The sequence below is a fragment of the Zeus faber genome (assembly GCF_960531495.2).
Source record: "Zeus faber genome assembly, chromosome: 19".
In the NCBI taxonomy this organism is placed as follows: Eukaryota; Metazoa; Chordata; class Actinopteri; order Zeiformes; family Zeidae; genus Zeus; species Zeus faber.
In genome coordinates, this window is record NC_137206.1 from 4,524,148 (window position 1) to 4,543,911 (window position 19,764).

General features: G+C 43.7%; 1 protein-coding gene across 4 annotated transcripts; it reads right to left on the minus strand.

Annotated features, from left to right (window-relative positions):
* Positions 1 to 32: 32 nt before the first annotated feature.
* Positions 33 to 19,532, minus strand: u2surp (U2 snRNP-associated SURP domain containing). Of its 4 annotated transcripts, XM_080019854.1 has the most exons (26): positions 19,480 to 19,532; positions 17,126 to 17,224; positions 16,922 to 17,036; positions 16,246 to 16,370; positions 16,079 to 16,149; positions 14,766 to 14,854; positions 10,492 to 10,527; positions 10,264 to 10,346; positions 9,331 to 9,496; positions 8,734 to 8,945; positions 8,042 to 8,085; positions 5,983 to 6,087; positions 5,814 to 5,880; positions 4,404 to 4,567; positions 4,157 to 4,319; positions 3,616 to 3,695; positions 3,441 to 3,528; positions 3,188 to 3,337; positions 2,245 to 2,437; positions 2,085 to 2,165; positions 1,754 to 1,805; positions 1,302 to 1,449; positions 1,039 to 1,149; positions 836 to 957; positions 587 to 748; positions 33 to 323 (listed from the first exon to the last, which is right to left on the minus strand). In XM_080019854.1, the coding sequence occupies exons 1-26, from the start codon at positions 19,519 to 19,521 to the stop codon at positions 185 to 187; spliced, it is 2,907 nt and encodes a 968-aa protein (XP_079875980.1). In that variant the 5' UTR covers positions 19,522 to 19,532; the 3' UTR covers positions 33 to 184. The 4 variants fall into 4 exon arrangements, with proteins under 4 accessions (XP_079875980.1, XP_079875978.1, XP_079875979.1 ...); XM_080019852.1 differs by having other exon boundaries at positions 587 to 957; XM_080019853.1 differs by lacking the exon at positions 10,492 to 10,527 and having other exon boundaries at positions 587 to 957.
* Between the last annotated feature and the right edge of the window lie 232 nt (positions 19,533 to 19,764).

Below are 19,764 nucleotides of genomic sequence, written 5' to 3' on the forward strand. Positions count from 1 at the left end.
GCAGCTTTTAGGAATTTATTTTTAATGTGAACTACAAAAACAGAATGGGGGGGAGGGGGGAGGGGGCGGCACAGAGGACTTATCTTACAATATAAAACAGCGTCAGCGCCCTGGGGGGCGTGGCCACCGGGACCGGGAGGGGCATGGCCACTGGGAGGGGCGTGGCCACCGGGGGGGGGGGCGCTCAGTGTTTGCTCTTCTTGGACTTCTTGTGCGAGCGGTGCGGGGACCTGGAGCGGGAGCGGGACTTTTTCGTCGACTTTTTGGGCGTTCGAGAGCGAGAGCGGCGCGAGCGTTTGGGCGTGCGAGGGCTGGAGGGAGATCTGGAAGAGAGGTGCATTCTGGGTAATCACACGACAATCTGTACAGGGCTTGACTTTGGGCAAGAAAAGGTTGAAGTGAAACAGGAAGTGAGTGTTCCAGGAGTTATTAAATATCAAACTTATTGAGAGGAGGAGGAACATGACACTTCAACATAAACAAAGTGTTTTATGAACACGACTCAGTCTTAACTTTTATATGAAGTACATTTAACTAAAGAGGTCAGAACAGGGTCAGAGGTCAGAACGGGGTCGGGGGTGCTCACCTCTTGGAGGACTTCTTGCTGGACCGCGGCGAGTCCTTGTGGGACGATCGAGACGACGCGTCTCTGGAGAAGGAGCGCTCGGATCGCTCGGAGCGAGGAGACGGGGAGCGCCCCCTCCTGGCGCCGTGGGGAGGACTGGGGGAGCCGCTGTGGCGCCGTTTCCTAGCAGCCACACGGGAAGCAGCGGTTAGACCGTACTGGACGGGACGCCGGCAGGAAGTGGTACTCAGAGCGGCGGCGGCGACTGACCTCTCCTTCCTGGTGGGCGTGTCCTCCTTCTCTTTCTTGACCTCTTTCAAACGCGTCTCTGTCTTCTCCTTCTCTTTCTTCTCCCTTTCCTTCTCCCGTTCCAGTTTCTCCTTTTCCTTTTCCTGTGGGAGAGGAAGGGGGTCACACGGTGACGTCAAAATAAAAGCCCCACGTGGAAGGGGACAACGATGGCGGGATGGTACCTTCTGCAGCAGTTTGTCCCTGTAGTGCTCCACCTGCTCCTGGAGACTCTGACCGGCTTTTTTGGGTCTTTTCCCAGATTCCAGTTCATCCTGGAACTTCATGACCTTCACCTGGAGAACAAGGAAATAGAGATCCAAATCTCCTAACAGCAGTGAAATACTTTTATTGTGAAGGCAAAGGTACCTCCTTCTCCCTAAGAGCTCTTATTGTGAAGGCAGTGGTACCTCCTTCTCCCTAAGAGCTCTTATTGTGAAGGCCGTACCTCTATCTCCCTCAGCTTGGTTCGCTTCTCCTCGTTCATCTCGGATGGTTTGCTCTTCAGCTCGGCGTCGTCCCTCACGGGGTTGGAGAAGCTCTGAGGATCCTCTGATGAAGGACTCTTCTCCTCATCCTCACTCTCGTACTCCTCCCTGCGGCCGAGGAGACGAGTGTCAGCGCTGATCAATAAAACATTTTTGGTATCGGACAGATATCCGAAGGGTTATAGCAACGTTGTCGTTTTGAAGAGAAGCGACATTAAAAAAATGTAAAACATCCTTCATACGTTTGTTTTTTTTCTACTTAAATGTTCGATTTGCAAAGTTTTATTTTGAAGGTTCGGTAAAACATTTAATCCTCCACATGAGACGTTTCCATCGGTTCTTTATAAAAGTGAGACGACGACGACGACGACGACGTCCTGGATTAAACAAACATTTAAATGTAAAAACTTACTTCTTCGCCTCCTCCGGCTGCTCGAAGATCTCCCACTTGGAGGTGGTGACGGCTGCGGAGACAGAGTCACAAAGTCAGGGAACAAGACTCCGCCCCCGTCCCGGCAGGGAAGAAGACCCCCCCCCCCCCCCTCCCAGCAGGGGGCGCCACAGATTCCCACAGTGACTGAGTTGCATCCTCCAGGGTTGGAGCCCATAGATCAATATGTTTTATCATTTTTCTGTTTGGCTGGGATGTAAACGTCGGCCTCGTCAAGACTTTGATTGTAAAATGTGGTTTATTTCTGTGGTGCTTCTCCAACGGCGTTACCATGGTGATCATCCTTCCTCACCTTGAGACTCCAGCTCCGCCTCGTCCACCGCCTCCCACTTGGAGGGGGCCACTTTGAAGGCCGTCTCCTTGGACTGGTCCACTGTGGGAGGAGAGCGGGGTGGCGGTTACTGAGGTTCTGCTCGGTGGTACCTTGTAGTACTTGGGGAGCTTGTACTCACAGGGAACCCCGTCCAGGTCCTCCTCCACCGCCTTGATGGGAACCCCATCCAGGTCGTCCAGCGGCGCGCCGTCCAGGGGCGCTCCGTCCACGGCCCCCGAGTCGATGGGGACCCCGTCCACGTCCTCCAGAGGAGCTCCGTCCACGTACTCCACCCCGATCGGAGCCCCGTCGATGTCCTCCACCGGCTCCGGCTGGAGAGGGAACGCGAACGCGCACGTTGATAACACTGCATGATAACATTGTTGATTCACACGCTCTCATTGAGATTTTAGAGCCGATACAACACTGACGGCTCCATGTGATGGACACGCCCTTCTCACAATTCTGCTGTGATGTACAACAGGGATGTGACATCATCCTTCACCATTTCAGTACATCATGGTATCAGGTTTTAAGCTAAAAAAAATAATTATAAATCACAAAGTTTACCACTCAATCTGTTTATTTATGGCTCTGCAGATTTTTTTTTTTTATTTGTATATTTAAAATAGTAGCCATGTTATTTAAATATTCATGTAAATAATGGTGAACGGTAAATGTCATTTTTTATATTTTTATTTTGTTATTTAATTTATCACATCAAATTAAAATATTATTGTACAAAAAAGATGATATCGATCACAGCGCAGGGCTTTGGAAACGGTGCAGAGCAGGCTTCACATGCGAGTTCCCACATGAACATATTGTTCAGTCGTGATTGTTATGTTGTTGTATCACTCGCTCGTTGGATCGTGTGGGGTTCACGCATGAAAGTATCTTTTGCATGTGGAAGTGATTTACTATCACAGTCTTACGGTACATTTATGAACTATTTCATATTTCAATTTCACGGCCTCATACCTAACGTATGCACACATTCAAGTCTTTTAAGTTTTGTAATTGTCTTGTTATTTGTCTACACAGTGGTGTGTGTGTTGAATAAAATAATGGGCGGTGCTGACCTCCACGGGGGGCGGAGGGGGCGGCGTCGGCGGTTCCTTGTCCACCGCCAGGTTGACGAGACCGAGGAAGACGTTCTGCAGCTTGATGAGGAAGGGGTCGGGGTAGACCGCCCAGTCCTCCCAGGCCCGGAAACACGACATGACGCGTTGCTGAGAGAGAGAGAGAGAGAGAGAGAGAGAGACAGGAAGTCAGAGTCAGGGACAGGAAGCTGGAGACGCCGGGGTCAGAGGTCCAACGCCGGAGACTTCTTACCTTGAAGTTCTCGCTCTGCAGGTGGCCCTGGATGGCCTTGTAGGCAGCGTTGAGGTCGGAGAAGATCTGGCACAGTTTGTTCTCAAAGCTGCGGAGAAGAAGCAGGAGTGAGGTGTGATGGCAGCGAGTCACCTGGAGCGCCTTTACACAACGTCAACAACACGGAACCACTCACTATTTCCTGTAGTACGACGCGTTGCTGACTTTGGCCGACGAGTTGTACAGAACGTCAGAAACCAGATACAAGCGAGCGATCTGAAAGAGAGAAGAAGAATTCACTGCCAAGTTCCCAAACAGACATTTACAGAAACGTCACCACTTTCACCTCTTCAATGCACGACCCATCATATAACTACTTCTCTTTTCACAAAGAACTTTGTCCATATTATTTAACTAAATAAAAGGATAAAATCCTCAAAAACAACTTAAAGGAGTTCCTGAAATTGTAGATTATTCAAATAATCTGTCTGAATTATTATTATTTTTACAGAATCAATTAGAAAGTAATGGGATACAATATTTTTAAAGATGACTCCTCTAGATACATCTTGTTAAGAGTATAAGTCTCATTCCATAATTAAAATATGATCGCCTAGGATGAGACCCAAAAATAATTCATAACACTTAATTACCGCCCCGGGGGGGGATATTCAGGTTTTTCATATTCAATGTAGTATTTATTGTGACAACGATAAACACAGCGTGACAGTCCTTACCTTTTTGGGGAGCGGTGTTTTGAGGATGGACAGCGACTCGGCGATGCACTCCACGATCTCCTCGGCCGCCTCCGCGTGGCTTAGACAGAACAACATGGCCTCCGCCACGTCGCCCTTCCTGGGCGACAGGCCGCGCAGCAGCTCCTCCAGCTTGTCCCGCTCACTGAGGGAACACCCAGAAACACTGTTCGGTCAGACTGTACGGGAGCTGATCTGTCAGACTGTACGGGCGGTGTGCGCTCCTCACTCTTCTTTCAAGCAGCCCTTCTTGCTGGTCTCCTCCTCTTCCTCCTCTTCCTCTCCATCGTCGTAGGGACCGTGGAGGTAGGGGTTCAGTGGCGGGGGCCGCCACAGAGAGCCATTCTTAAACATCCGGAAGTCTTCCGTCCGCCATTTTGCAGGAGCTTCTCCCTGAGCAGACAAAGGGAAATGACACCACAAAGCACCATCACAACTTGTTCAACCCAGTTTAAAGGATCATTGTGATGTGGTAATTTCGCGTTTTCACATTAATTCCACAGTTATCAGTTGTGCACCAAGTAGAGGTTCTAAATAAAAAGGAATTTGGCACAATAATTCTCTTAATATTCTCGAAGCAGCCACGCCCGCTCAGTGTGAAATAAAGCTCTTCGCCCACGTTCGGCTCTTTTCGACTGACTGTTGAGTACTGAGTCAAATCTCCATAGAAAAATCCTCCACCTCTGAAGTTCAGTCGCTCTGCGCAAGCTGAATACTTTTAATGTGGATAAGACACTGGTGGCTTTATTTTACAAATCCTTTATTGACTATATTTAAATCTTTTATTTAATTTATTGGTGAAAGAACTTTAGTGTTTGCCAATTATTTTGCTGTCTACTTGAACAATACTGAACAAGCAGCAGCTCTTCAACAGATATCAGACAGACAGGTTTTGCAGAAGGCACGGTGGGATCTCGGCCAGTTCAATAAATGTGTTTCATTTTCACTAAACCATTGGTCAGCAGCACTTTATTACACTGGTGTAACGGAACGTAGTCGATATGTATGGGTCGCCCCCCCATGGTTCTGCATGTCAACCGCAGATCAATTGCAAAATTATCCATCGTAGTGAAATACAGCTTTACTGACGCTGTTGCTTTTTGAAGCCATAATTCTATAAATCTGGAGGCAGAGTTGCAGTGAAAAGAAGAGACAAGACGGATGCTGCTGTTTTACTCTGAAGCACAATGATTGGTTTACGGTACGTGGCGTTATGTTGCTGCTACACGACAACACATCATGAGTCTGCTTAGCTCTGCTCCAATATGGCGGACACACATATTGGAGCGGTCAAGATCCGCAAGTAAAAACAACATACAATGTAAATTGAGAACTCTGAAACGATTTTCCTAAAGTTTAGTTTGTCATAAATGTGAGAAATTGAACGTGACAGTGGAATTTAATTCATTTTGTCTCACACTGCACTTCAACTGAACCCTTCATCACTGACACGGCTGGTGGCCTTTACCACTGGTTGCCATGATGAGGTAAATGTGTGATTTGCCATCCCTAACCAAACGCCCATTTTCTGATTGGCAAAAAAAAAAAAAAACAAGGAGGAATGAAGGAGGGGAAACAGGCTGGAGGTGGACTAAATTATTAACGTGCACGAGCAAACCAGTGTGTGCACATAGGTCACCTGCAGGATGGAGTAGAGCTTCCACCTGTAGTACACGTGCGCCGGGCTCTGATTCTCAAACAGAAACCTGCAAGACACAGATGCAAACGTTAAATCTGTGCATTAAACCTGCTTCACACAGTTTGCACCACTGACAGGGATCCCGCCACAGGGCGTCACGCTCACTCACCTGTACATGGGGTTGTTGATTTCTCGGTTCATAATCATGGCTTCGAACATGGGGCCCTCACGCACCACAAACTCGATCATTCGGTGGATCAGAGAGAGCAAATTCCTACAAGAAAAACACAGTTAAAGCAAACGGATTCAGAGCTGCCGGTTCAAGTTCTCTCAGTCTGCCTCTGGGCCTATGAGCAACTACACAACATGAATTCTAACAAGCTACACCTCCATGAGAACTAAAAAGGTTTTATAGTCAAACAGTTAAATTAAAGAGCTTAAAGTTACAAGTCTAAAATATTGTGGTTTGAAAAGGTTTCTATGAGCTTTAAAGTGATCAAACAGGATTCAGAGCATTTGGCTTTAATCTTGAACTGCTGGGACTCTTTGATCTATGTTTTCCACTGAATGGGGTTCAAGTCAATCTGAATAAGATGGTTGGAGCAGGAGAGCGGCCCTTCAGAGAGGCCGGATGACCGGAGGGCGTCCGGACGTCCAGCAGCTCTGAGGAGCCGCTCCGGCTCCGTCCCGTGTAAAGAGGAACCAAAGCAGTATAGGATTGTTCATGTTTAAACTGGTTTAATGGATGTTACCAACACAGGATGTCCTTCATTTGACAACACAGATCACATTTACTTGTATTGGAGCCGATCGTACCAATGACGGGGTCAAAATTCTGTATACTTTCCCAATCCATCCCATGATGCTTTGCAGGATCCCTCGCTGCTGCAGACAGTTCAACTTGTGCTGCTCACCAAGGCCAATGTCAAAGGTCACAGACACTACCAATGGGAACTTTGGGTTTGTGCAGGGGCCAGATTTACTGAGCCTCTGCTTCAGCGACAGAGGCCAAGAGGGCCGCCGGTCCGAGTGAGCAACGTTCAGAGACCCTAACCCTAAAGTCAGAGACCCTAGTCCTAAAGTCAGACCCTTACCCTAAAGTCAGACCACAGTCCTAAAGTCAGAGACCCTTACCCTAAAGTCAGAGACCCTTACCATAAAGTCAGAGACCCTAGCCCTAAAGTCAAAGACCCTAGTCCTAAAGTCAAAGACCTCAGTCCTAAAGTCATAGACCCTAACCCTAAAGTCATAGACCTCAGTCCTAAAGTCATAGACCCTAAACCTAAAGTCATAGACCCTAGTCCTAAAGTCAGACCCTAACCCTTAAGTCAGAGACCCTAGTCCTAAAGTCAGAGACCCTAACCCTAAAGTCATAGATCCTAGTCCTAAAGTCAGACCCTAACCCTAAAGTCAGAGACCCTAGTCCTAAAGTCAGAGACCCCAGTCCTAAAGTCAGAGACCCTCACCCTAAAGTCAGAGACCCTAACCCTAAAGTCATAGATCCTAGTCCTAAAGTCAGACCCTAACCCTAAAGTCAGAGACCCTAGTCCTAAAGTCAGAGACCCCAGTCCTAAAGTCAGAGACCCTCACCCTAAAGTCAGAGACCCTCACCCTAAAGTCAGAGACCCTCACCCTAAAGTCAGAGACCCTAGTCCTTAAGTCAGAGACGCCTAGTCCTAAAGTCAGAGACCCTACCCCCAAACATGAAGTCAGAGACCCTACCCCTTTTCCTTTCCAATGGATGTTGCGTGCATGAAAAGAAAGTATAAAGATATACGTGTATATGTTTCTGAGTTGCATCTTCGCCCTAACTCACTGGAACTACTGGTTTAAAATTCTACTTAAATTATAAAACCATGTTGTGTCTAAGTGAAGCTGTACTGGTGCAACGGGCTGCAGGTCACTACAGTCCAACAGCGTTTGAATTAATGAACCAGTGTGGATATATGAATGGAAAAGTTGTGAAGAACAAGAACTAAAGTCACATAAAAAAATTAGAAAAAATATATATATATATTTAACGCTTCACAATTAGAGTTGCATGATTAAAGTGAAGAAACAGTCTCCCCTTTCCTCCATGTCGGACTGGACCGTTGCTCACCCACACGGAACGGCCCGCTGTAGCATGCAGTCTGAGAAATGAATTAGCCTTTTGGGGTCATTATGGGATGTTTCTTTAGTTTGTTTTCTAAGTTTTCATACACCAATTAAAAAAGAAAAGCATGTACCTTTCTGTTGGGATAACCACTTTGACTATGGCTTGCGACAGAGTCTGTATATAAAGTCACATCAGATAATAAAACATAGAATATGTGAGTATTGTTAAAAGGCAACAGGTGAAAAAAATATGAAAATTGCATTGAAAAACTATAAAATAGACAACTTTCCTTTACTGCTGTCAGTTTGTACAACAGGCCAAAGAGCCCTAAAACCCCTCTCTAGCAGCTTCCTCACAACAGTACAAATACTGTAACCCCCCCCCCCCAGTATACAGTAGGACTGGGCAATATACTAAAACTACTAAGAACAGAACACTGTCTGCCCAGGTTTATCATTACTGTTTACAGGCCAGCTTAAAGTATGATATCAGATCACAATAAAGCCCCTTAAACATTTCAGAATAATTTGGACCAAACCTTTTGATTTAGACTAAAAATCTGTGTTTTATATGACATGTCTGTGACTATTTCTGCCAAAAAGTCAGCAAAACTATACCACCACCAATCGCCCAGCCCCAAGTATACGCTGCAAAACAGGACAAAAGCTATGATTTACAGACAAGTTGAAAAGCTAACCTCTCACCAGCAGACTTAACAAAAAACATCAGTATAGTACCATGTGAGCCTCCTAACCTGGCCTAGCCTAGCCTAGCCTTGCAGTAGCCTATCCCAGCCTAGCCTAGCCTGGCCTGACGAGTTACCTTGTCGAACTCCTCCTTGTTTTTGGGCGGGGGCAGCAGCGCGGCGTTGGGGTTCTTGAGGCGCTCACGGGGCTGAGCGTTGAAGGGCAGTCCGGAGGGAGGGGGGGGCAGCGTGTGCTCCATCATGGAGGGGGGGATGTAAATGGGGTGGGGGGGGATGGGGACGCCTTTACCCCAACCCAACTTCATCTCAAAGTTCATTATCATCTTTCCTGAAAACAGCGCACAAACGCCAACACAGTGAGGGCTTTTGTAGAGTAGGACCCGTGGTGTAAAAAAATTTCTTAATCTCTAACATTCAATTTGGACACTTTCTCATTAGAAGTGAAAATACTTGAAACATTTCGACATGTAAGACGGTAAATGAGTTTGCAAATGTCAAATCCTACTGCTGGGCGGGGGGGATAACAAGGACAAAAGACTCCCTCTTGGGGACCTACTTAATCTGAGTAGCAAGTTAATTTATTAATACTGCGGTTTGTAAATACCACGACAGTGAGATCACATTTCATTTGTGAGTTCACTCTTCACTGCCCGCACAGGAAAAAAAAAAAAAAAAACCCGCCTGCACAGGAGGTCTCCTTTCCCTCTTTGTACCGTTCAGGTTCTTGAGCGCTCGTTCTGCGTCCCTCCGGTTCATGAACGCCACGAAGCCGCAGTTCCTCTCTCGCGCTCGCTCCTCGTCTGTCCGCGGCCACATGATCTTCACGCTGGCCAGCGGGCCGTAGCGCCCAAACTCCTGGCAAAGCATCTCCTCATTCATCTGCAGCACGGAGAGAGAGAGAGAGAAACGACGTCAACAGAATAATATCAGCCCCGCAGGTTCAATTTCACTTTTAATGTCATACATCCTTCAATAGTTGTTTCAAAATAGATTTTTTTTCTTTTCATGTTAAAAAAGTTAAGTCTTGGGGGGGGGGGGGAAGAGGAATTTTAAAAAGTTAGGTATGGTAAGATAGAGGTAAGGAGGGTAGGAAAAGAGACAGGATGTGATTTTTGGCCAACAGTGTTAGAAACCCAGGGGTAATGTTTAAGACACTTGTGTATAATCCAGGGGAATGCCTTGTGTGAGTGCTTTCTTTGCAAAGTCCTATGTGTTACTATTTGTGGATGAAGATCATTGTGTATGATCTGGAAAAAATTGGTATAAGTATATTTTTAAAGGAGAGGTATTTGGCCAACATGGTGAGCGTTTGTGTGTCTGGGATTCTATGAAGTAGATGAGGAACAGGAAGTAGGAAGAAAGTAAAGTCAGCACATGAGTTACTTCAGGTTTCAGGATAGTAAAATCCACGACTCCACTGAAATCACAAAATAATTTGCTGAAGAACGCTTCTTACGCTGTTTTCAAATCACTTCATTATTCTACTTTGTAAATGCATTTTGTCTTTATCGTCACTATCTGATGATCTTTTAGTGTGAAATGTCATTTATGAAATGTGCTGTACAAATTAAGGTAATTATTATATAATTAAAATTAATATTTTTTGACACTCCCTCATGTTCCCCCACTGCAGCTGTGGAGCAGACCTGTGGGTTGATGTTTCCCAGGTACAGGTTGGTGGTGGATGGATCTCCGACATCGTGGGACCCGGGGGCGGAGTCGTCCAGAACTACAGACAGACAGAGGGAGGGACAAGAGGACACACAACCTCAGACGCTCTGATTGGACGACAGCTGGGTTTTTTTTTCTTTTTTTTTTTTTTCTTGTTTTTAGGAAGATTGAGATGTTTGAAGGTCACTATGAAGCAGAATTACCACTGGACGGACGGTTTCTTCTGGAAGAACCATCCGCTAAAAGAAGCAGAAAAGCAGTGTAAAACTTTGTTCAAGGCAGGCGGGGCAGAGTGTGTGGGGGCGGGGCTGGAATAAAACACGTCAAGCTTTCCTTTAAACTTCCTGTTCCCTTAAGAAAGGTGCTTGCGGGCAGATTCATTTTAGATTTAAGTTTACGGCTCATCGTGTGTTAAGGGGGAATTTTTTTATTTATTTATTTAATGAAATCTTCAACTAGAGCTGGAGCTCAGTTGGGAGCGTTGATGTGTTTAGAACATGACCCCGCCCCTGTTGTCAAGCAGCGTTAACGTTTAGTGCTCAGAGTTTTTATACAGTTACACAAAGCTAATGCCATGTCATGGGTCTGGTCGCCGTTGCTATGGTGACCGGGCGTATCGTGTGGACTTTTAAGATGTTCCAAGTATTTAAGTAATGGGTTTTAATAGGATGCACCATATAACCATATCTAGAACATGTGGCAATTTAGTTATTGTGGAATAATTCATCATATTTGATTGAGTTTATGTCTGTGGGTGAGGTTGGTAGTCAAAATAGAATGTGCACCTTACACAGGGACGTTGCGCTTCTCACATGTTCATATAATAGAAATGTCTTTGATGATTTACACTTCAGAACTTAGTTCTAAATAATTTTTCACCGTTAATATTTTGAGTTTGGACCAGAATTCAATTTTTTTTTTTACTGGTTGCGGTATTTGAAACAATCCGTAGCATTTTATCAGATAAAAAAATAAATGTAATTGATCCTGGGATTTTTTTCTGGGCTTTGTTTGAAAACATTGCGGCTTGCTGCATGAGAAAGAAACCGGTTGTGAATGTTGTGGAATGTTTTGGGGGATGCTTGTTGCACTGATGAGGGACAGGTGACAATGTTCCTCAATAGGGATGTTACGGTATCAAATTTCACAGTACAGTATGGTATCTGCTAAAAAGTTGATGTCAAAAAAGAAAGACACATGGTAAAGCCTCTGACGCGGCGTGGCACAGGAAGGCACTTGTTGGGGCTCTCAAATTCACAGGAGAGGCAAGACAAGGACATGTCAAAATCCAACTTATTTGCAAAATTGAAGATGTAAACCTCACCCTCACCACATGTTGCCGCTGTGCAGTAGCAGACGGCAACATGTTGTAACAATCCATCCAACAGTCATTTCCCCAGCAGAACTACTTTACGAAAATATTTTGTTATTTTGTGCGTGCATGGGTGCACGTGTAGACAAAGATTGTGGAAGGCAGTGCTCAGGCAAAATAGTCATTGGATGGATTATTACAACATTTGTCGTCTGCTACTGCGTGGGGGCAACATAAGGTGAGAGCAAATAAAAGTTTACATCTTTAATTTGGCAACATAAATTTATACTGTGGGCACGGTATTACAGGGAAAGGCTTCGTTTCAGAACAGTGGCTGCTTGATACCACGGTTCACCTTAAAAGGGTACAGTTACATCCCTATTCCTGCATGTAGGGATGTAAGTGTTATGGAGGAGAGGATGCTGCACACACTGCAATAAAGGAAACACCGGAACGCTACGCAGCAAGTGTCATCACTGTCTTTGATTTTCAGAGGAAAATAACTGTCTTTGAGACTATCGTTGCAATTGAAGATGGCTGAACACTGGCACTAAATTAAGATGAAATTCCGTTTTGTAAATTCAGAGGAAACCTCTTATAATGATTACACCAGTTCAAGTCAAATTGATCACTATAAGTGGATGATTATAACTATTTTTTTTCTCCTTTATTTCTCATGCAGACTACAATCCGATGGTAAATGTATTTTAAATGTATTTTACTTATGTATTTTTTTCCATATGTATGGAAAGACCCAAACTGAACACTGTAAAGGGACTACTTAATGGCTATAAGCAAATGATTTAAACAGCATTTGTAAAGGGGTGATCCTGTTCCAAGCTTTTTGATCCTTAGAAGCGGTTGACCACAGTACAATTCTATCCTGTTTTTTTATTAATAAATGACTATTCATAAAAAAATGACTTGTGTGATTATTAATCATGACAGTGTTTCCCATACATTGATTTGTTTGTGGTGGCCTGCTAGGCTTGGACAATTGATGATTTTATAGGTAAGGGGTGGGGAGGTACAAAACCTCCTGCCCTTCTGTGTCTCCCTGGTACAGAAGGGCAGGAGGTTTTTTTTTTTGTTTAAGTATTGACACAAAAACTCTCAGTTTTTACTAAATTAAAATCCCACAGCAATGGAAAGCCAAAGGGAGATGTGTCGGTTTTCTTTTGGAACTTGACAGAAAGAGGCCGCGCCGTGCGCACACTGCACCGTAAAAAAAAAGAAACTCCGCTCCAGTTCTCTGAGTTAGGTTTATGTTTTTCATTTTCCATACAAGTAAGAAACAAATGAAATAAAATAAATTGTTCTCTATGAAACGATATTTATATATTGCTATATTAGAATCACAAGATTTGCAAATGGAGTGGGGAAGTGAGATCGGCTCACAATTGGTTTCTCGACAGGTCCGAGCCGAGAGGGTGAGAGCCTCCGCCCCCACTCCGCCCAAGTTTCAAAACACAGTAAACTGCAATTACACCGCTACAGTGCTCGGATTTTTGCTGCGGATAAAAAAAATTTGCCTGTCAATGTCGCGATCGACTCCATCAATCTGGGATTTAATTGTAAATCTGCCCAAGCCAATATCTATCATTGACCACCGCAAAGATTTATATTATTTTTTAGTATTTAAAATGGGTAAAATCTTGTTTCATTGTAGATCTGTGTGCAGTGCATTGATTGGCTCAGCCCCTCCTTGACCCGCTCTCCCTCTCTCACAAACACATTGACAACGTACCCATCAGCGAATACCCTCCTCTCTGTGAACACTCTGAATCAAAACATGAGCATGCGTGGGATGTTTTATGAATAGCCCCCGATCTAGCGCTAACCCATAAATCGTATTTTCAACATCATTGCAATTTGAACATGCACGATAAACACACTGCAAAAGACAAAACGCGATGAATAAGAAAAATCTTTTAATGAAATAAAACCGAGAGAACGACACCATCATTGAACTAGTTCTCTGCTAGAGGACACAGACACATGGCTCTCCGGTTGAAAGCGCTGCAAAAGCAGGAAGTGATGCTGCGTTCAGGGAACTCGGAAATCTGGGAAGTGATGCTGCGTTCACATGAATGAGAAGTTCACTCTGAAAACTGTAATTTATGTAAGATATTTTTTTTATTTCAAGAGATGTTTTTGAGTTTAGAATAAAATAATTTAATGGGAGCAGGAGAAATTAAACTTATATTTCTTATAGTTATGTCTTATTCGAATTAATGTTCTGTTTAATTGGTTGGACAATTTGTTCAATAAAAGCATGTTGGAAATAATTTAATTTCTATGTTCAATAGGCATAGGCTCTTCAATGTTTGGAGTCTATGTTATCAGCGTACCTATTAAAGCAGAAAGACATAGGAACTGTATAGCTAACAGCACACTTCAATATTTGATTATTAATCGCAAGCGGTAAAGTCATCGCAATATTGAACAATGCTATCCCATATCCCTCATATTATGCAGGCCTAGCCAGATCTCAAATAATTATAACAATAAAACAAGAACAAAAAAATAACAATAATAAATTAAAATAGGTCCCAGATCTATTTATTTGTCATTCCAATCACGCATCCAAGCCCTCAAAAATAATATCATCATTGACAAAAAACACAAGTACGTTTAGGGTCCTCTGTGGGAGCGATCAGGGCTCCTCTGTCTCTCTCTCCATGTGTAATGAGACATTGGAGAAGGTGCCGATGTATTTTATTTTACTCAATTTCCTTATTGAACGAAACAAAAAAAAGTACCACTCGTAATGTAAATAAAAAAAAACAAATATAATCTAATACTGTGGGAAACAGTGCATGATATATACTGTTATGGGCCTAAATAAACAATCAACCCAGCAAATGAACCCTCTGTTCTGTCTATTTGTTCAGACAATGTGAGGACAACTACAAAAATTCTGTTCCCAACTTGCGCCAACGATTCAATATTAAATAATTTCTCTAAAAACTTACTGAACAGAAAAAAATTTAAAACCCTTTAATTTCTGCACCAAAAGCCTCCTACAACAACATCTGAAAGGTGAAAAAATGTCTGCTCATTTTTTTCCTATATTTGGGCTTTACAGGGTTAAGGTGTGTTATGCAGCCAGGCTCTAAGGGCACTGCTGCTAGTTTACTCTTCCTGCAGACTGTCGCTACTTACATGAGCGGCGTCCTTCCCCTCCGGACATGGGCTCAAAACGACTGACACGTCCTTTCATCTTGTGCCTTTCGTCTCGTTCCTCCTGGATTCTGACAAGACACAAGAATCACATAACAGAAACCTGGAACAGAACGGCGTTGGCATCTTTCATATTATGAAAGAGACAAAGTTATGAAGATTAACAAGGAGGAGATGAGATCTCAAAGTTTTTGAAAGAAAGTTTTGGAGTTTCAAATAAATGATATCTCAATTATTGTCAGGGGGTCTGTGGGTATCAAGAGTTCAAATTGAAGCTTTTAAGACCTATTTTAGAGCCCCAGCATGCACGGGTCGAATATGACCCAGATGATCGTTTTATGCTTTATTTACCGATTTTTTTGATAAATCATCGGCCTCTTATTCAGTAAAGCATTGCAGGTAAGTAGTGTATTTATCTGATTTGTAAGCCATTAGATTTGTAAAATCGAATTTAACACATTTAAAAAACTTTGTGTACACCCTGATTATAGTTAATGAAAGGGCTGTGCAATATAATATATATATCGTAAGATGATAGAAAAATGTATATCGTATATAGTACTATCGTATATCTATTTTTTTTTATATCGTTCCCATCGCTATGCTGCAAACCACCGGCAGAACAGTCTCACGGCGAGATGTGATGTCACGTTGCTTTGCACTATCTGCATGTTGGAGCGAATGTAAACAAACATGGAGGAATGTGGCACTTCAGGAAATGACTCACGGACCAATGAGGCTGCACGGACCGTCCTGTGTTTACGACATTCTACATCATGTACAGTCTGCTACTGAGCCGTGACAACATCAGGCGAGGGTGACTACTGAGCCCAACCAAAAAACATTGTTGTTTGTCGGCTGGGTTTTCGTTCAAGGTTTCACTGGATTAAAGATGACATCTCCAATTTTGCAAATATGTTAAAAGTAGGATTATGATACATATATACACTGCTCATCTTTTCAGCTTATTTTGCCCCTCCTCTGAATTTTAGAGCCCCGGCAAGCGCCCATGCTGCGCTGCATCACAAATAGTCTTTACCATGTCCTTTTTAATATACAAACTAGTTATTAATTAAATATACAGAAAACATGCATATTGTGATATACATCGTTATGGAGATATTAAATGACTTATATCAAGATAGAAGATTTTGGCCATATGGCACAGCCCTAGTTCATGATTGGATTTAGAATTCATGAGCAGATAATGTGATTATAACACGCAGAGATTAGCATTGTAATTAAATTATTCCATATTCCAGCTTTACACCTGGACGTAATAATTTGCGACTTACTGTTTCAATTCTTCCTTAAAAAGCTCCAGGTTACTTTTCCTTTTTTCCTTTTCAGTCGATTTCTTCAGTTGCTGAAATGCAGAAATGAGGAACCTCATGAAAATTCAACCGAGTTTAGATTTTCCAGGAGAGTAACACCCAACAGGCTGAACAGTGGTAATACCTACGTGTTTTTTGTCTAAGGCTAAAAACTGTGGTGGAGTTTCCAGCGGCAGGAAGCTCTTGGCGGGCGCCTCGAAGCGCGACTTGGGCTTGTAGAGCTTCCCCCGCTTGTCGTCTGCGGCAGCTTCCTCTGAGGGAACCAACAGAAGGAACATTAAAACTGGAAAGCAGAGATCTGGTTCATGTTGGGCCAACTGACGTGAACCAGCAAGATATTTCACACAACAAATTGAGTCTCATATAGAATTGTTATATTTTAATTCATTTTTTGACTATGATGGTTTTTAATGTATGGGAAAACAGTTGCTAACTTCCAAACAAAGAATCAATATGACAATTTTCTCATTGATTCAGAAATCACTGAAGCATATTTTGCCATTTTTGATACCTTCAAGGTCTAATTAATTGTCATGCAAATAATCACGACAAGTTTTTTTCCCTTCACTTTATGGCTGCTGCAAAACAGCCATACATTTACTTCGAGAATTGAACCATCAAATTTATCATGCAATGGTATAAAAACTGTAACAGCTCATCGTGTTCAGACAGAGCGGGTGACTCAATGACCTCAATGTTATTTTAACTGAAAGCAGCAAGTACAAGAGTACTCAGTATCTGCGTCACTACACATTGTTCCTGGTAGATTCTGCCGTGAGCTTCCTGGGATGAGACGTGTTTCACCTTTGGATGCGTTGGCGATGCCCCCGCGGACGAAGGCCTTGACCTTCCCCTCGCCTCCTCCCTCGAACGCCGCCAGAAACTCCTCGTAGATCTCCGCCGCCGCTCGCTCGTCCTCCTAAAGACACAAGCGGCACAAAACTCACCACACGGCCACCATGAAATAAAGGTGATAGAAATGTGGAACACGTCTTCCACCCATCTGACCTTCTTCTTCATTTCATCTTGTTCCTTCTTGCTCAGTGTCCTCTTGGCCACGGCCATCTTTCCGATGCTGAAGGACTTCAGTTTGCTCTCCAGCAGCGCCTTCAGAAAAGCAGAGCAGCATGCAAAACAAATCTTTAAGCTTCATTGCCATTTTGATCATTTCATAATTACTTTTATTAATTTCATTATTACTGCTATTTGTTTTGATGTGTGTTGTTGCAACACCGCAAATTCCCTGAATTCCCTGGGATCAATTAAGTATCTGTCAATCTGTCTAAGAGCCAGTATGAGACATAAACACGGAGGTTCTCGCGATGAAAGGCGATGTGTTATTAACATTGAACTGAACAAATAACCGCACATTAACCCCAATTGCGCCCGCTATCTGTGCAGTGTAGCATCCGATTCACAAAAGATAATGCGCTTATGATATGCCAGCACCAACACTCCCATAAAGTTTTTTTTGCTGAGTGCAATTTGCCCTTAATTTTTTGTCTGACCGCAATTATTCATGTGGAAAAGTAAATAATTTGTGCGCCAGTGGGAGCTCACTGCAGGCTGTGGAGTGCAGACACAGGAAACACAGCGGAGTGGCGGTGCCTTTTGGAGTGTTCATTTACGCATACACCACTGCTCTACATTTACCTGTTTTACAAATTATCAGTCTTAGTCAATTGATCAACGACTGTTTAAGGGTAGAAATTATCGATTAGGAAATTCCTTTAAATATGCATCCCTAGACTGAATTCAGGCGAACAAAGTCCTATTTTGATCCAAAGATTTGTATATGAGTGTATTTATAGGTTTATAAAATATTATTGTGGAAGCAGTTTTCTGTTTATTTAAAAAAGTAGAATGAATGAATTGTTTTCCCTAAAATGGATGAATAATCCTGATCACAATATTGAGCAAACTAATCGCTATTATTATTTACTACATAATTTGTGGATGAAGGCAGGGACAGACTGGCAAGAAAGTCTGGATGTAAAACGTAGTTCTTCACTTGGGTTCAACTGTCGTTTGATGATTGTATTCTGAGAAATAAAGAGCTGCTTAAGAAAGAAAAAAGAAAAACAAAATGTTCATGCACGGACAAAGCGAGAGAGACAGTCCCGGTCAGGATCATGTTAAGTGTTTTAAAGGAAAACCATTTGGCGTCTCGCGGGATTCAAGACTCAAGTGATGCCTCGCCCTACAGTAACTATGACCGGCAGTAAATAAAGACTTGTGCTCAGAAGGAGAGTCCACAGGTGCAAAGATGAGAAGCGCGTGACCGGTGCTGTACACTCAGGACAGCCCATCTATCAGCTTCAGAACGCGAACAATGGGACCCATGTTAGCTGAAGTACGATGACATGTGTACTAACACGGAGAATGTCAGTAGTTTGAGCCATACTTAAACTAGTACTATTTTAAGACTTTTATGGCCTATTATTCGTAAAACAGAATTTAAGACATTTGGGGGACCTGCAGACACCCTGCAAAAACGTCTATAGACAGTGTAGAAATAGTTTGGTAACATTGCACAAATAAAGATTTGTGCACATGGGGATCAAGATGAGAGGAATTCTATTAAACCCGAATAGAATAACTCTGCAACGCTGCTGTGATCTACTATAAGAGCAGTGTGTGTGAATAACTACTACTACTGAAACAGATCCAGTGACTCAAGCCTGTTTAACTGGCGGCTGCTCATAACTCCGGACTGTCCCTTAAATCCCCTTTGACGTGAATGAATGGCGGTGAACGGTGTGGATTACGTAAATGAGCGAGATACACCACAAAACAAACACAATACTGTACAAAACAGGATATTACGCATTCGGATCTTTGTAAGTGATGCAGATAGATATTGTGAAGGGCAGTGCGGGCACATGCTTTTGAGTTTCTTGTGCTGGTGTGTTTCGTGTGTTTATCGCCGCTCTGGAGGCGCCGAGCGGAGGCCTCGCGGCCTTGCGCGCACGCGCAGTAGCAGGCTACTGCTAGCACCGCGCTTAACCAAACCGACCCAACGCGCGCACCACCTGGCCCTTTTCCGGCAGCCATCACACCATTTCACCTCGTGTACATCATATATCACACGGTTATCGAGCGGAACAATCCACCCGTGGTCGACGTAAGACCCGTTTCTCTTCCCGGGTCTGGCCCTGCGCGCTGCGGCGGTTAGCTTAGCCTGTTAGCTTAGCCGCCGCTAGCAGCGCTGCGTGCGCTGGACGTGCGGCTCCGTTTCACTCGTTTCGTTTCCGCCACAGGGCCCCGGGAAGGGTACACGGCGGCGGAGCAGAAACACGAAAAAAACACCTTTTTGTGACAACGCATTCGGAGGGAAGGACGAGCAGTAAATGAGAGTTCACCTTCGCGCTAGCCTTCTGGGAGCCCGCGGCTCGGTCCGCCATCTTTTGTTGCACTGGGGCCGAACGATCCCCGAGCAGCAGATGAGCGTTGGACAGGAGCCCAGGGAAGAGCAGTCGAACACGGAGTCATCGAGTCATTAAACTCTGCTTTTACGCCGTAACATTCTCCATTCAGAAAATCCAATCAATTTCATATACTATAATACAATATAGTATGATATAATATACAAACATAATAAATGCATACCTGTAGAAATGCTCAATTAACGCAAATGTAAACTTAAA

Bases quoted from the DNA above. Each gene is read 5' to 3' on its own strand.
- u2surp (XM_080019852.1), bottom strand. From the start codon at position 19,521: ATGGCGGACCGAGCCGCGGGCTCCCAGAAGGCTAGCGCGAAG. The intron at 6,088-8,041 runs GTACATGCTTTT...TTTTTCTTGTAG, and splicing joins GTGGTTATCCCAACAGAAAG to GAATTTGCTCTCTCTGATCC. The intron at 4,320-4,403 runs GTGAGGAGCGCA...GTGTTCCCTCAG, and splicing joins AAGGGCTGCTTGAAAGAAGA to TGAGCGGGACAAGCTGGAGG.